Source organism: Haliotis cracherodii, unplaced genomic scaffold (genome assembly GCF_022045235.1).
Source record: "Haliotis cracherodii isolate W230 unplaced genomic scaffold, xgHalCrac1.p SCAF_6, whole genome shotgun sequence".
NCBI classification, from domain to species: domain Eukaryota; kingdom Metazoa; phylum Mollusca; class Gastropoda; order Lepetellida; family Haliotidae; genus Haliotis; species Haliotis cracherodii.
In genome coordinates, this window is record NW_027266319.1 from 39378683 (window position 1) to 39394116 (window position 15434).

Sequence of the window (15434 nt, forward strand, 5' to 3'; positions counted from 1 at the left end):
AAAAATTATATTCTCAACTTTGTCTAGTAGTTGTTCAGTTCAGTTCTATAAAAGTACATTTATCAAATGCTTCATATAATACGCAAGGTCAAAAGTTCACCCTGTTAAAGGGTATGTGATTTCCAAGTGTGGCCTTCATGCACTGGATATTAATTTGACCTTGCCATTTAATTTTACCTGTGCCATTGGCATTCTTATACAAGGAATTTGTAACTATGTGTGAATGTGATAAGGGTAATAATTTTAAGTGATAATATATATTCATATAAAGCAAAAAAAAAGACAAAGAGATTCAAAATAGCTAAATGAAATTTAATCGAGAAGCTGTCTCGGCTTCATAGCTGTCACTTATGACGTGACCCGTCTGGCTGTCTACAGCTTGGTTCACTGAAGTAGTGTAGGATCCAGTACATGGTCTGGCTGTCTACAACCTGGTTCACTGAAGTAGTGTAGGATCCAGTACATGGTCTGGCTGTCTACAGCTTGGTTCACTGAAGTGGTGTAGGATCCAGTACATGGTCTGGCTGTCTACAGCTTGGTTCACTGAAGTGGTGTAGGATCCAGTACATGGTCTGGCTGTCTACAGCTTGGTTCACTGAAGAGGGGTAGGATCAAGTACATGTTCGGGCTGTCTACAGCTTGGTTCACTGAAGTAGTGTAGGATCCAGTACATGGTCTGACTGTCTACAACCTGGTTCACTGATGTAGTGTAGGATCCAGTACATGGTCTGGGTGTCTACAACCTGGTTCACTGAAGTGGTGTAGGATCTAGTACATGGTCTGGGTGTCTACAGCTTGGTTCACTGATGTAGTGTAGGATCCAGTACATGGTCTGGCTGTCTACAGCTTGGTTCACTGAAGTAGTGTAGGATCCAGTACATGGTCTGGCTGTCTACAGCTTGGTTCACTGAAGTGGTGAAGGATCCAGTACATGGTCTGGCTGTCTACAGCCTGGTTCACTGATGTAGTGTAGGATCCAGTACATGGTCTGGCTGTCTACAGCTTGGTTCACTGAAGTAGTGTAGGATCCAGTACATGGTCTGGGTGTCTACAACCTGGTTCACTGAAGTGGTGTAGGATCCAGTACATGGTCTGGGTGTCTACAGCTTGGTTCACTGATGTAGTGTAGGATCCAGTACATGGTCTGGCTGTCTACAGCTTGGTTCACTGAAGTAGTATAGGATCCAGTACATGGTCTGGCTGTCTACAGCTTGGTTCACTGAAGTGGTGTAGGATCCAGTACATGGTCTGACTGTCTACAGCTTGGTTCACTGAAGTGGTGTAGGATCCAGTACATGGTCTGGCTGTCTACAGCTTGGTTCACTGAAGTGGTGAAGGATCAAGTACATGGTCTAGATGTCTACAGCTTGGTTCACTGAAGTGGTGTAGGATCCGTACATGATCTGAGGATACGACACAGCACCTTTTTTAATTAGCACAGACTTACTGCCGTAAAGCCCTAAGGCAATCGACAGTCAACTGTGTGTAAAAACTGAATCTCTGGTTCATATCCCGAAACTACATTATCGGCGTCAGTCAATTAGAACAGCACTTGCACTACACATCAGAGCTTAGTCATTGTTTAATCTGTCCCACATTGACTATTATCAATACAGAGTGAGTTCTCATTTGGCGTACCAAGGACTTCCAGGTGTTTTCATTTAGAGAGCCCTATTCTCTATACAACTCGTGTTGCCTCCATTCTTCCAGTTGAATACCTTCACAGGGCAAAACAACACAGCTAGACAGGTATGATGGATTTGTTACAAGACTAATCAGCTTGACTGTGAATGTCAACACAATGCTCTAGCATTCTCGTCTTCAGGATCAGTTCACGGACTGAGAATCAGGGGACCTCCACGGGATTACTATACTAATAGGGCATTGAATTTTAGTGCTTACGCATGATTGTACAGATTATTTCATTATTGGCCTAGATGTAAAATCAAGCTGAAAATAGCAGTGTGAATGTGTATCCCTGTGGGAACAGGCTGTTTTACCTGGCTAAGGTGCACGAGCCATGGGGACCACATTTTGGGAAGTTGTAAGGTATTTATTCTGGGACATGAATGTTAAGACGCTAAGAACCTCGCTATGAATGTCAGTAAAACTTTAATTGCTGATACAGCACTAAGCCATATTCATTTACTCCCTCACTTGATAAGATCGACTGGGCTCCAATCCACAAAGTGTTTGTAGCACGTCATTCGTAAGCCTATGATAAATTACATGTGTATATAGTTACGATACATCGTAATGCTAGAAACGCTTCAGAGTTTCAACAGGTTATCCCAATGTTGAATCAGCCTGCTATCTTCTTTGAGAGGCATTTAGAAGTTGTTCATCAATATATCTTGTCCTTACTTAGCCAGTTTTCATACTTCCTAAATATTATGTATATATTTTGGGAATATATGCTTTTTCTGTAGATAGTTACTTTCTTTAATAGGGTACCTTGTGTGAACCCATTCCTGGTTTTGCTGGTATATTGCTAGAAGTGGAGTAAAACCCAACTCACTCACTCACTTTTGTCACTGAAGCCTTGCTGAGAATTTGGTTGACTGGAATCAGAAGGCAGACAACTATAAAGGTCTATAAAAGTTCAGTGGCATGAAACTTTCAGGATGAGTCAATTCAGTTGTTTTGCCTGTGTGCCAGTCACTAACTCTATAGTGCCGACCCGTGTTGGACGTGAGTATATGATGACGGCTGTGCTGCAACATGTGTCAGTCACTAACTCTATAGTGCCGGCCCGTGTTGGACGTGAGTATATGATGACGGCTGTGCTGCTGCATGTGCCAGTCACTAACTCTATAGTGCCGACCTGTGTTGGACGTGAGTGTATGATGACGGCTGTGCTGCTGCATGTGTCAGTCACTAACTCTATAGTGCCGACCTGTGTTGGACGTGAGTATATGATGACCTGCATGTGCCAGTCACTAACTCCATAGTGCCGACCCGTGTTGGACGTGAGTATATGCTGTTGCATGGGTCATTAGGCTGGCAGTAGGACCTTCAATGTATTGTCAGTGTTTCGTACTTGAAGTCCTCCAAGATCTGATATATACCCATGCCTCACTAACTTTCTATACAGTGGTTGATCAGCTTTTGGTTGTAGCAGATATTCTACATGGTCGTTATAGTGCTGCCTTTGGAATGTTATAGGTTTCAGTGTCACTGGAATTGAAGAGTGTTTGTTTCAATACATCAATTGTTATTGAAGAATTGTAAATATTTAGCATATGTTGATACAACGTAATTATGTACGTGGTTGGTTGCAAATTGTCTAAGAAGACAAGTAGACAGTCAACTCAGGATATAAGCTTGTTATATATTACCTTCCGTGAAGGTCATATTTTGGTTTGTTGTAGGCGAATGTTCACCAATACACATGTCTTCATTATATCTGAAGTTTTATATTTGCATCTGAAATGTTTGAAAACAAACGGCCATGGTAATCTCTGAGGTAGAAATATTGAGTGTAAAAACTTTTTGATATTTGAACATGTGTATTTCAGTGATTCACAATATGCTGATTGATCTGTTGAAGATGTGTGACATCACACAGAATTGAAAGATCACAAAATTCGTGGTCTGGCGAACACAGAAAACAATCGCTCTCAGTATTTGACCCCTTTAGATGTATATGTCTCTTACAAATAATACTATGTGCATGCTTGCACGTATTAACTTACTTATCTACGTACCGGTACTTGTGATACTGCATCTCCACATTAACAATGTGTAAACATTATCATTAACACCTATCGTTCCAAACAGGAAGTACCGGTAATCAGCTGGTAAAGTTGAAAAATATAATATAAACATTCACTTTGTGTTTGTGATTTTCAAATATTACCTTATATTACTTACCTTTTTTTGGTTGATAATGATGATATATATATATATATATATGATAAGTTAACTTGCGTAATTCAATACGGATTTGTTGATATTCTATTTTCGATAACGGATCATGACAGTCAAATACTGACAACCTGAAATGATACTATAGAAAAGTCTATGTGTATTATATACGAGAGATATATTTTTTCTAGAATTAAATTGCCCATAATTATGGATGTGTAATATACACGAATAAGTAAGTTTTCTGTACATTGATCAATCGGAAGCGGTGCTCATTGGGATTGTTCACTTGCCAATATTATTAGCAAATATCGAGGCGGGGCACTTATTATGTCAAATGTATATACGTACATGTATATATTTCTTTTATATTGTGTGTTGCTTGATAGGAATTTGAGCTGAGCTGCAACATCTACTTGTGGGAATTATATGTGATGAAAACAGATTTGATCAGTGTCATGAAATTGACCTTTCCCAGCCAGTGCCTAACTTATTGCTTTTGAATCAAGTCGAAATGAGCAAGGGATGAAATAAATATCAGCAATTGTAAGGACAGGTATTTGCCATATTTTGCAGCTGATTTGACACTCTGTATGATCATTGTCACTTTCAACATTGAATTGTATAATTAAAATCCTCGAAGAATAATCAGAATCAAATAAGATTATATGTAAATATATTTGAAAACCAGTGTCTATTGATACCATGCCTTCATACTTAAACTCCTGTAAAGTTCCAATTCATTTCTATTCAATTTATTTTCATTGCTGTGTCACAGGGTCCTATAGTGTTCTGAATAGAAAAGGTCATTGGAAACACATATTTTTTCATATGATATTTGTATGTGAGCAGAGCATAACGTAGAGTGTGAGTGAATGCCTAGCCCCTTAGCAACAAACATTCCCTGCACCCCTGCTACGGACCAGCGTCAATTACCGTCACAAACACACAGCGTATATTACAGCTGACATTGATTTCACTATGTACGACATAGCAGCTGATTGTGGGTGCTTGTATATCATACTCTAGAATGAACCGACAGAGCAAATGGCACAATGACTTGAGGAAAGGGAAGGTAGGCTACACCTAGCTGTATGTACTTATGCTGTTGACAGTGAATATGGTAGGGCTACCACTGTGTCAGTATGGAGACTGTTCTGGTTTCCAGGAACTCTCATAGATGTCGTAATTCTTAAAATAATATTTATTCAACTTATGTTTTGACAACCACCAGCTGGTGTAATTCATGGCTACCAGTATTGTGTACACTTCAGTGAACCTTCAGTGTCTGCATGTAAGTAGGACGAGATGTCATTGTTCTAGATTTGGATTTGCTGTAGCAATGAATTCAAGTTTCAATTAGATATCCACATTTGATGTTAATTAACATTCTTTTTCTCATTGTATTGATGTTTCATAGAAACTTAGTCACTTACGTTTGATGTCAGTTCAACAAATATACATTGGATCTCTGTATTGTTAATGACATCTTTTTTATCAGGTTTTGCCTGAAGATCTGATGAAATCCTATGTGGTGTTGTTTACACTATGAAAGCCAAGCATGACCTGTCTCTTGAAGTTTGGAATATGTTTTGTTATGAAGGAAACACCGTATGCTGAACTGGGGGGAAAACATTTCTTGCTCAGTAATCAAAAATGTTTGGGTAGCTTTTTCCATTAAATCTATTAATTGATAGCTTTATAGCGTGGTGTAGCCTATTAAGGGGTTTAGTCATCACATTGTAAACCTGGCTTCATGCCCACATTGATTTAGTTTTTGTTTTTCATTAATGATCTTGTTCATGAACTTTAGGAAAAAAATTCAAATGGTAACACCAGATGCATTTTTGTGTAAAATGGGTTTTTCGGGTTAAACATTAAAAAAGTCAAATATAATTGTGTTTCAAAAAGGATGAATTGTTAACCATTTGAGAAATGGCTTTTTTAAGGGAAATACTCAGAGTGTTTTCACTGTAAAAGTTCAAGATAGTGTGTTTTTTTATTATTCATTGATTGTTCATGTTCATTTCAATGAAATAATCATGATATTACTTGGGCAAAAAACAGTGACGTTGGTGATATCTGCAATTCCCTTGTTACTAAGTGATAAGGGATAGTAGCTCTCAATGACACTTGGCCAAACACTCATTATTATGATTCAGTATTTTTTGTGTCAAATCAATGTAATTTGATAAATAGTGCGCAAATTAATTTGATTGATCAATCAGAAGACCTCCATGATTCTACGTCTTCAAGGATGAATATATCAAATAACTGGAAGAAGTGGTATTTCCAGCTCCTAGTGATTTTTTCAGTCGTAACATCTCTACCAATTATATTACAACATCTTCACAAATGTTCTTGATGTTGCAGGACCAGTGGGTGAGGAAAAGCCTTCCCCAAGTCAGAACATCACCAGAGACCCAAGAGAAACTTTACCTAGACTCGAGTCCACCAGCACCTGCACACAAAGTGGGGACAGCCTGAAGCCACAGGATCTCAGTCCTACTACGCAGCTGGTGAACGCTGCTATCCTTGAGAGTCTGTATGAGCTTCAACTAGCTGGGGAGATCTCTCTGTATTCCTCAGACTCCGATCTGAACAGATCCCAGCTCGAACCTATCCTTGAGGAGGAGGGCTCTGTGATCAGTGAGGATAATCTTGACAAGGAACGGAGACAGAGTGTGTTGGATGAGGGTATAGTTCCTCCAGTAGCTGAACCTTCAGAGACTCCGAGGACAACACAGATTGTGAATTCTGAGGAGTGTGTAGATAAGAACCAGAACCACATAGAAAAGGATAGTGTTTCAGGTTCTGAAGCAACAAGGGAAGATCTTGGTGGTAAGAATCCTGAGGATACTGTACAGGATTCAGGACAAGCTGCAGGTGATCGCAAGGAGGAAGATTTGGAAGTGAGTGAGAAGACTGAGAGTGGATTAGGCAGATCAGTTGAGACAAGTGAACAACTTGAGACTGCCACACCAGACCCAGACTCAGAAGCTACTCAGCCAAGTCAGGATCTTGAATCAGAAGCTGCTGAGGTGGATAAAAGTGGTGGAGATAATTCTGATGAATGCTGTCAGGCCTTGAAAAGTGACACACTCGGGAAAAGTGAAAGAGTTTGCGATAGTCCTGGACCAAGAGCAGCATTACCACGATCCATTGAAGGCAGCTTCCGGGAGGGAAATGAAACAAGTGATGTTGTGAATGAAAATCTACGAAGTGTAGAAAAGTTACCTGAGCACAATTCCAAGGATACTGCAAAAGAGAAGGAGGATTTTCCAGATGGAAAGGACAATGTGACAGGTGTTGAGACTGAATCTAAGGAGACTACACAAGCAGACAGCAAGAAGCCCCCACCCAACACCATGGGGTCCGGAGCATCCAAGGATGGGGAGTTTGTGGAGGATGGACAAGATCGCCAGTATGCCCAGAGGTCAATGGCGCCCATTTCGGGGATGTCGCCTTCAGGGAGCCAGATCACTCAGAGGTCAGGGTCACCGCTAAAGAGGAAAGGGTCGTCCCTCAGTAGGCACCTGTCAAAATCGCAGCTCGGAATATCAGGGCTTCCTCCATCAGTCTCCCACTTAAGCTCTTCAGTATCAAAGTTTATAGGTGAGTGATGATAGTTTGTCGTTTTATAACATGAAGGCATGAACATTCTTTTGTGATATATCAGCAGAATTTCTGCAAGTTAAAAACTGTAGATTTGAATATACATTGTTTTTAAATCTGGATACTAGTTTCCGGTCAAATGAGTAACAATTGAAGAATTGTATAGAATTGATCAGAGGTGTACAAGGGTTGACTGATAATTTCTGAGCCTCATGTAGAAGGAATTGTGTAATAGTGAAATGTTTCGGCCATTACATGATGTCCTAGAGGTATATAATATCCATAAAAACTTGAGTCAATTGAACAGAACAAAAATAGAAACTTGATCGGAAAGTAACAATCACAATGGAAACAATATACAGAAATGTATGTTAATGCTGACAAGTGCCTTAAGCTCTGCTGACGTAGCTGATCAACATACTAGGTGAGCTAAAGTGCAATGCTATTCATTTTGTTCTGTCAGTTTTGTGATGCCAATATCCTGCAGTTTCAAAATATAAGGTTGAAGATGATAATTTTGTCCCCAAGGTAAATTGAAAACTGATTCTTGTTATTTCTTAATTCAGGCAAGACTGTTAATATTTGTCTTTGTTTACCTTAAAATAAGGACAATTGAAAAGAAATAACTGAAAAAGCTCTACGCTTTTTTATTTGCCAAAGGCTAAGTTACGTGTTTCACCACAAGAAAATACACAGAGCAACAATGTATTCAGTCAACTCTTTTATGAAAAAAGGGAATAATCTGAAAAAAATAAATTATTTGTATTTACCCACCAGCCAACCAGAGTTTGCCACACAAAACCAAGAAATTAAGACCTATTACCTGTGGAAATTTTATGCAGTAGCAACTGAAGATAAAAATATTCTGTTCAAATTAAGACTCTTGGTATTCTTTTGTTGTGTTCAAGAATATATACATACATGTATATCACTGGAGTTATGACAATGATAACTTGAGGTCATAGTTCGAACAGTTATTCATTCATTCAAGTATTAGACCCTGTACATATGGTAACCAAGCCATGTAACCATGTCAATATTATGATCAACATGTAGTAATGATAATTAATTAGATCTCATATAACACTCCATGGTGCAGGTATAATCAATATATTGCATGCTGTTGTGCCATACCTCTATCTCACAATAATCCTCAGATGTGAGATACAGGCTGCTCACAGGGCTAGCAACAAGGATGCTATTGGCAGTTATTCCAACTAAGAATGCTCTTTGTTGATGTTATCCATAAAAAGAGTTGTAAAAGTTTTATGAATGACCCCTGGTGGGTTTATGACCATTTATTGATATTGATCAATTTGCTGGACATGTTGAGTGTTTGGATTGCTGTGGTAGTCAAAGTGGATAGAGAACATTAAGAGAGTTCTCTGGCGATGCCATGTTGTGTGATGACATTCAATGTTTTTTGTTTTATTAAATTTATATCTAATATTTAACATATCAGGATATGTGTCTGATTATAATATAGAATTTTGACTATTCATTGATGACTATTCATTGTTGCTAGGTGTGGTTGGTTACATACAAAATATGATTCTCTGACTATTATCTCGTACATATCATTATAACAATCCACACACCAACTATGTATACTCCTTTGAGAAATATGTCTGAAAGATGACATTTTTACACATTCTGTTTTTTGTTCTATTTTTGATGATATGTATGCATGTTATCAACAAATTGGGAAAAAAAAAGATGAATCCAATATGGAAATGTGTTCATTACAAGGATGTAGAATATGTTTTGAATTCCAATTATCATCCCTTATTTGTATTTTCCCCTGTCTTTGCTGGTCGTAGGCTCTGGTGAGTAGATCACAGCACACATTATATAACACCAAGTTCATGCTGTATTGGAACTGACCCCAGGTGGAATAGACGAAGATGCTCTCAAGATACACTGGAGTTGCTGCTGTGCAGATAGCACCTAAAATACATGTTTCTTCTGACATATTAACCTGCACAGCATTTCGCGTGTTGCATAATTTCCACTATTTTGTTTCCATGGTTACTGTTCAAAAATCTCAAATGTGTTTCCATTGACATTAACCTGCACAGCACATATTTGCATTGCACAATTTCCACTATTTTGTTTCCATGGTTACTGTTCAATAATCTCTGGTGTATGTCAACAAACTACCAACTGCTGTAGTGTAGAAATGTTAGGTAATCCAGTGTTTCAGATGGATTTATTGTCTAGGACATTGAGTGATTGTCATGAAAAATGGCGAGAAGATATCTTTCAAATTTGGTAGATGAACAGAAGAATGTCATCAGAAGTTAATACAATCATTACAATGTCTTAATACTATTTTCTATAGCAAAGTCATTGATGATCTGATACAATTTGGTCTTTACCGAATGTTTTTATTGGTTCAAAATACAAAATAAAAATTGGGAGGGGGGGGGGGGGAGATGAAATCATGGTTCTTAAACACTCATAAAACTTTGGGCTTTTTGACAGAAGTGTGGAAATTGGTTCAAGTTGCTTAAGAAAAGTATTTTGGTGTCACTCATAATGCTGGGAGGTAATCATGTTTATTTGAGTCAAGTAGATTCATTAAAAAAATTATTGAAAACATTTTGACATGAGAATTATCAGTGATTATGTGAACACCACATTTGGTTGAGTAATGAAAGTAACACTCAAACTGTAGTGTATCCTGATGACAGTTGCAACAATGTAGTTTATCCTGATGACAGTTGCAACAATGTTGTTTATCCTGATGACAGTTGCAACAATGTAGTTTATCCTGATGACAGTTGCAACAATGTTGTTTATCCTGATGACAGTTGCAACAATGTAGTTTATCCTGATGACAGTTGCAACAATGTAGTTTATCCTGATCACAGTTGCAACAATGTAGTTTATCCTGATCACAGTTGCAACAATGTAGTTTAGCCTGATCACAGTTGCAACAATGTGGTTTAGCCTGATTACAGTTGCAACAGTGTAGTTTAGCCTGATCACAGTTGCAGCAGTATAGTTTAGCCTGATCATCGTTGCAACAATGTAGTTTATCCTAATGACAGTTGCAACAATGTAGTTTAGTATGATCACGCTCACAACAATGTAGTTTAGGTTGATTACAGTTGCAGCAGTATTAGCCTGATTACAGTTGCAGCAGTGTAGTTATATGTAATCAAGATACTAGATGCAACTTTGTTGTTATAATCCAGATACTAGATGCAACTTTCTTGTTATAATCCAGATCACAGGTGCAACTTTCTTGTTATAATCCAGATCACAGGTGCAACTTTCTTGTTATAATCCAGATCACAGGTGCAATTTTCTTGTTATAATCCAGATCGCAGGTGCAATTTTCTTTTTATAATCCAGATCACAGGTGCAACTTTCTTGTTATAATCCAGATCACAGGTGCAACTTTCTTGTTATAATCCAGATACTAGATGCAACTTTGTTGTTATAATCCAGATCACAGGTGCAACTTTCTTGTTATAATCCAGATCACAGGTGCAATTTTCTTGTTATAATCCAGATCACAGGTGCAATTTTCTTGTTATAATCCAGATCACAGGTGCAATTTTCTTGTTATAATCCATATCACAGGTGCAACTTTCTTGTTATAATCCAGATACTAGATGCAACTTTGTTGTTATAATCCAGATCACAGGTGCAACTTTCTTGTTATAATCCAGATACTAGATGCAATTTTCTTGTTATAATCCAGATCACAGGTGCAACTTTCTTGTTATAATCCAGATTACAGATGCAACTATCTATACAAGAATCAACAATGTATAGTCATTATCATGTAAACATTTTCTTTTCTCAGATGGATATGAAGAGGCCATTGTCAGAATAACAAAAGTTGGATTTAGTCTGCCAGAGATTACAATAATGGAAGGCCAAGTAAGTATATGATCAAACGTATCTGACAGTAATACTGCTGCTGACCTGGGTGATCAAACGTATCTGACAATAATTCTGCTGCTGACCTGGGTGATCAAACGTATCTAACAATAATACTGCTGCTCACCTTTGTGATCAAACACATCTGACAATAATTTTGCTGCTGACCTGGATGATCAAACAGATCTGACAATAATACTGCTGCTGACCTGGGTGATCAAACGTATCTAACAATAATACTGCTGCTGACCTTTGTGATCAAACAGATCTGACAATAATACTGCTGCTGACCTGGGTGATCAAAAGTATCTGACAATAATACTGCTGCTGACCTGGATGATGAAATGTTTCTGACAATAATACTTCTGCTGACCTTTGTGATCAAACTTATCTAACAATAATACTGCTGGGTGATCAAACGTATCTAACAATAATACTGCTGCTGACCTGGGTGATCAAACGTATCTGACAATAATACTTCTGCTGACCTTTGTGATCAAACGTACCTACAATAATACTGCTGGGTGATCAAACTTATCTAACAATAATACTGCTGCTGACCTGTGTGATCAAACTTACCTAACAATAATACTGCCGCTAACCTGGGTGAATGTGCACCCATAGTAGAGATTAGCTGAGCCCCCTGGAAGAAGTCAAAGTTATACCAGACACCGGCAAGATCTTAACAAGATCTTTGCCTCCAGACTACAGTGGGTAACAGTACATCGGCACCAATCTACATGTACTGTATGTGCCCAACATGTCAATATTCAGCATCACAATGAAGACTCAAGTTCAGTTCCCTACATGGGTACCATGTGAAGTTGGTTTCTGGTTGGAATGTATGGTGGGAACATTGCTACAAGCAGTGTAAGACCCAACTCACCCTCTCCAACTTATCATCTTTTTGTCATTAACCACATTGTGAAGCTGAACATCACAATTGGACAAACTATGTTCGTTATACAGTCCCAGGCGAATTCAGCGATCGTGCAAAGATTTGCAGAAAATGTGACTGACCGAGAAACATTGTATAACAACTGAGGAATTTGCCTTCTTGTATCACTGAATACACTATTTTTCAGTATTTTCAAGCTTTTCTATCAAATTTTGCAGACGAATGATGATCAGATAACATGTGATTCAAACATACAAAAAAATGAGAAATAAATCTTTTTCGCTGGCTGACTTGGTTGATGCATGTCATCTATCCCAATTGCATAGATTGATGCTCATGATATCAATCACTGGATTGTCTGGTCCAGACTCAATTATTTACACAGACCGCCGTCATATAGCTGGAATATTGCTGAGTGATGCGTTAAACAACAAACAAACAAACAAACAAACAAAACTTTTATACATTCTTGTGGTATTATGACTACAATAAGTTGACATGTTCATCCAAACCTGAAATGTCTAAATTCAAGAGATTAAAAACTGTAAAGAAATACAATTAGTTTGTATTAATTTTTGAGGGGGAAATGGTTGTTTTTACAGCTGACTTTTGGTAATTTTTCCACATAATTTTTATGATTTTAATGCAGAATTCATCTGGGACTGTTCATTAATAACCAGTAGGACCCTGATCAGATGTCCCTAGTTTCAGTTCTGTATCTAATGCAACTTGCCTTCCATTTTACTAACTTACTTACTTACTTTGGAGATTTAACGTGCGCTTTCCGACTGATGCGTATTTCGCACACGGGCCCGGCCAGGCCATTTAATGTGTTTCCGAAAGGGGCGAGGGTGGTCTGTGCAACCCAAGAGGGGGCTTTAGGGGTTGCTTATATAGAATTTGGGAATTTTGAGATTTGGAATAGATGCTGATGGGGTTGGGGAGGAGAACTAAGGGAGCTGGGTATGGTGGATGATTGTTTGTTTATGTGATTTTGATTTGGTAGGTTATTATGGTTTTAGATGCATTTTATTAGTTCCGTTTTCATTAAGAATACGCCTAAGGCCTTGAAGTTTTCTAGTTTATTTTGTGGGTTTAGTATTGCTTCTAGAGTGAGAGCCTTGTTTAGATTGAGGGTGGTTTGTAATGCGGTTCGATGTGTTAGGTAGTGTGTGCAGTGGATGAGTGCGTGTTCTGGGGTTTCTGGTTGTTTGCAGTGTGGGCAGTTACCTGTAGTGTGTTTTTTAAAAAATTTTAGGTGGTTATTTAGGTTGGTGTGTCCTGTTTGGAGTTTAGTGATTACTCTGTCGATTTTTTTTGATGGATGGAAAATTTTTGGTTTGGTTAGTGGTTTGCTGAGCACTCTTTTGATTTGGCTATTTGAGTTTAGATATAGGTTATGCCATTTTTTTGTGATTTTTTGTTTGTTTACACTTTTAATTTCTGATTTTGAGATGGGTAAGTTTAAGCTTATTTCTGGGATTTTGAGGGATAGTTTAGCTGCTTTATCGGCGTTTTCATTACCGTATATTCCTACGTATATTCCATTTTCGTTTGGCCCTACTTAAGTATCACAACATAATGTTTAAATGAGCATTGTCTGCAGACAGGATGTTGGCATTGTAAAGTGAATAGTGTTGATAACAGTGTGGGATGTACATGTGTTTTCAATAATGTCTGACAATATTCCTGCATGGCATCAATGGCTGGCTGTTGCCACACACAGCACACTGATTGCTGTGGCCTGTGGACATTGTGGCAGGTATTGTTACCTGAAATAGCAGGCTCCAGAACTGGAACCATCACCTTGTTGACAGAGTGGCAGGTATTGTTCCTGGAAATGACAGGTTCCACCACCACCTTGTGAGTCTGGTGGGCAGATTACCCTGGCCACCACACATTGATTACATGCATTAGCTCAGTAATTGACAACCAAATGACTACATTCACAGGGGAGGTAGGAAAAGATTTCCTTACACAGGTATATGATGACAGAGATAAAATACAGTCCAAACCTCATGGCTTTATGAAAATTGCAAGTGAGCTGTTTTCATCTTGGGAAAATCAATAGAGCAATTGTGCCTATACAGAGCTCCTCAGAACTTGATTAGATATTCAAGATAGTTGAAGATACTAAGCAATTGTTTTGAAAAGAATAATTCTAGTTTTCTTTAATCTGAGTTAGGGGCTCAGTTGTCTCACAATTCGCTGTGCAGAATTGAAACTTATGATTGATGTGTGGAATCCCGGCTTCCCTGACCATGTTTCCAAGTTTGTCAGTACCATACCTGTGATGGCGGGTTTTACCAAAGTAGTAGACGTCTGTGACACACATCAGGCTGACACATCATGATGTAGCTGAGATACTGTTCAAAGCAGCGTCAGACGCAACTCAGTGTTAGGAAATAAGAGTGCTTGTCAAGCGGTCTTTGTTATAAAGACCCTAGTGTTAAAAGGTCGAAAAATATTTTAATAATAAACTTCTCAGGTTCCCCCTGATTGTTTCTAGGTTTGTCAGCACCATATCCGTGCTCGTGGGTTTCTCCAAGATGGTAAATGTCCCAGCACTACATCATGTCTGCTTTTCCTCCCACATCAAGCTGACTTCCCATGATATTACTGCAATACTGTTCAAGCGTTGTTGAACCCAATTCAATCGCTCACTTTTGTGAACTCATGAATATTGTTTAATTCCAGCCAGTTTTCATGACTTATAGGACTGTCCTGGATATTAATATATCGTGAGCCAATATGTGTGCTGGGGCCCTACACAGAGACTCATATTCACATAGTTTCAAGGCAGTTCCACCACAAGCCGCAGCTAAGCTGCTTACTGAATGAAAGGCCCTGAAGGCAGCATGATTAAGCTCTAATTTGATACGGCAAACTTGCCAATAAGCAGGATTATTCTCGGATAAACTGTATTTGTTTGCATACTCATGTTTATGTCTGAATCCACGGAACCACACAGGTAGACATTGGTTGTGTGGCGATTTAGTTGAGCTGTCAAATTTCAATCAAAATGGGTGTGAGATATAGCTGCTTTGTTACTGGGAAGAAATGGGAACATAGGATGTTGATATGAAACTTTTTCAATAATACACATGATATATGTATATATTTTTACAGTGTTAATGTGGTCCTGTGAACCATGAGTCTT

The 15434-nt window shown here is 38.4% G+C and overlaps 1 protein-coding gene across 1 annotated transcript in view; it reads left to right on the plus strand.

Annotated features, from left to right (window-relative positions):
- The first annotated feature begins 2702 nt into the window (after window positions 1–2702).
- LOC139446429 (uncharacterized) overlaps window positions 2703–15434 on the plus strand; it is an 82130-nt gene continuing 69398 nt past the window's right edge. Inside the window, exons 1-3 of the mRNA XM_071227753.1 lie at window positions 2703–2907; window positions 6241–7482; window positions 11300–11376. Of these exons, the coding sequence (XP_071083854.1) occupies window positions 2703–2907; window positions 6241–7482; window positions 11300–11376 (1524 nt within the window). The remainder of the gene's footprint in view (window positions 2908–6240; window positions 7483–11299; window positions 11377–15434) is intronic.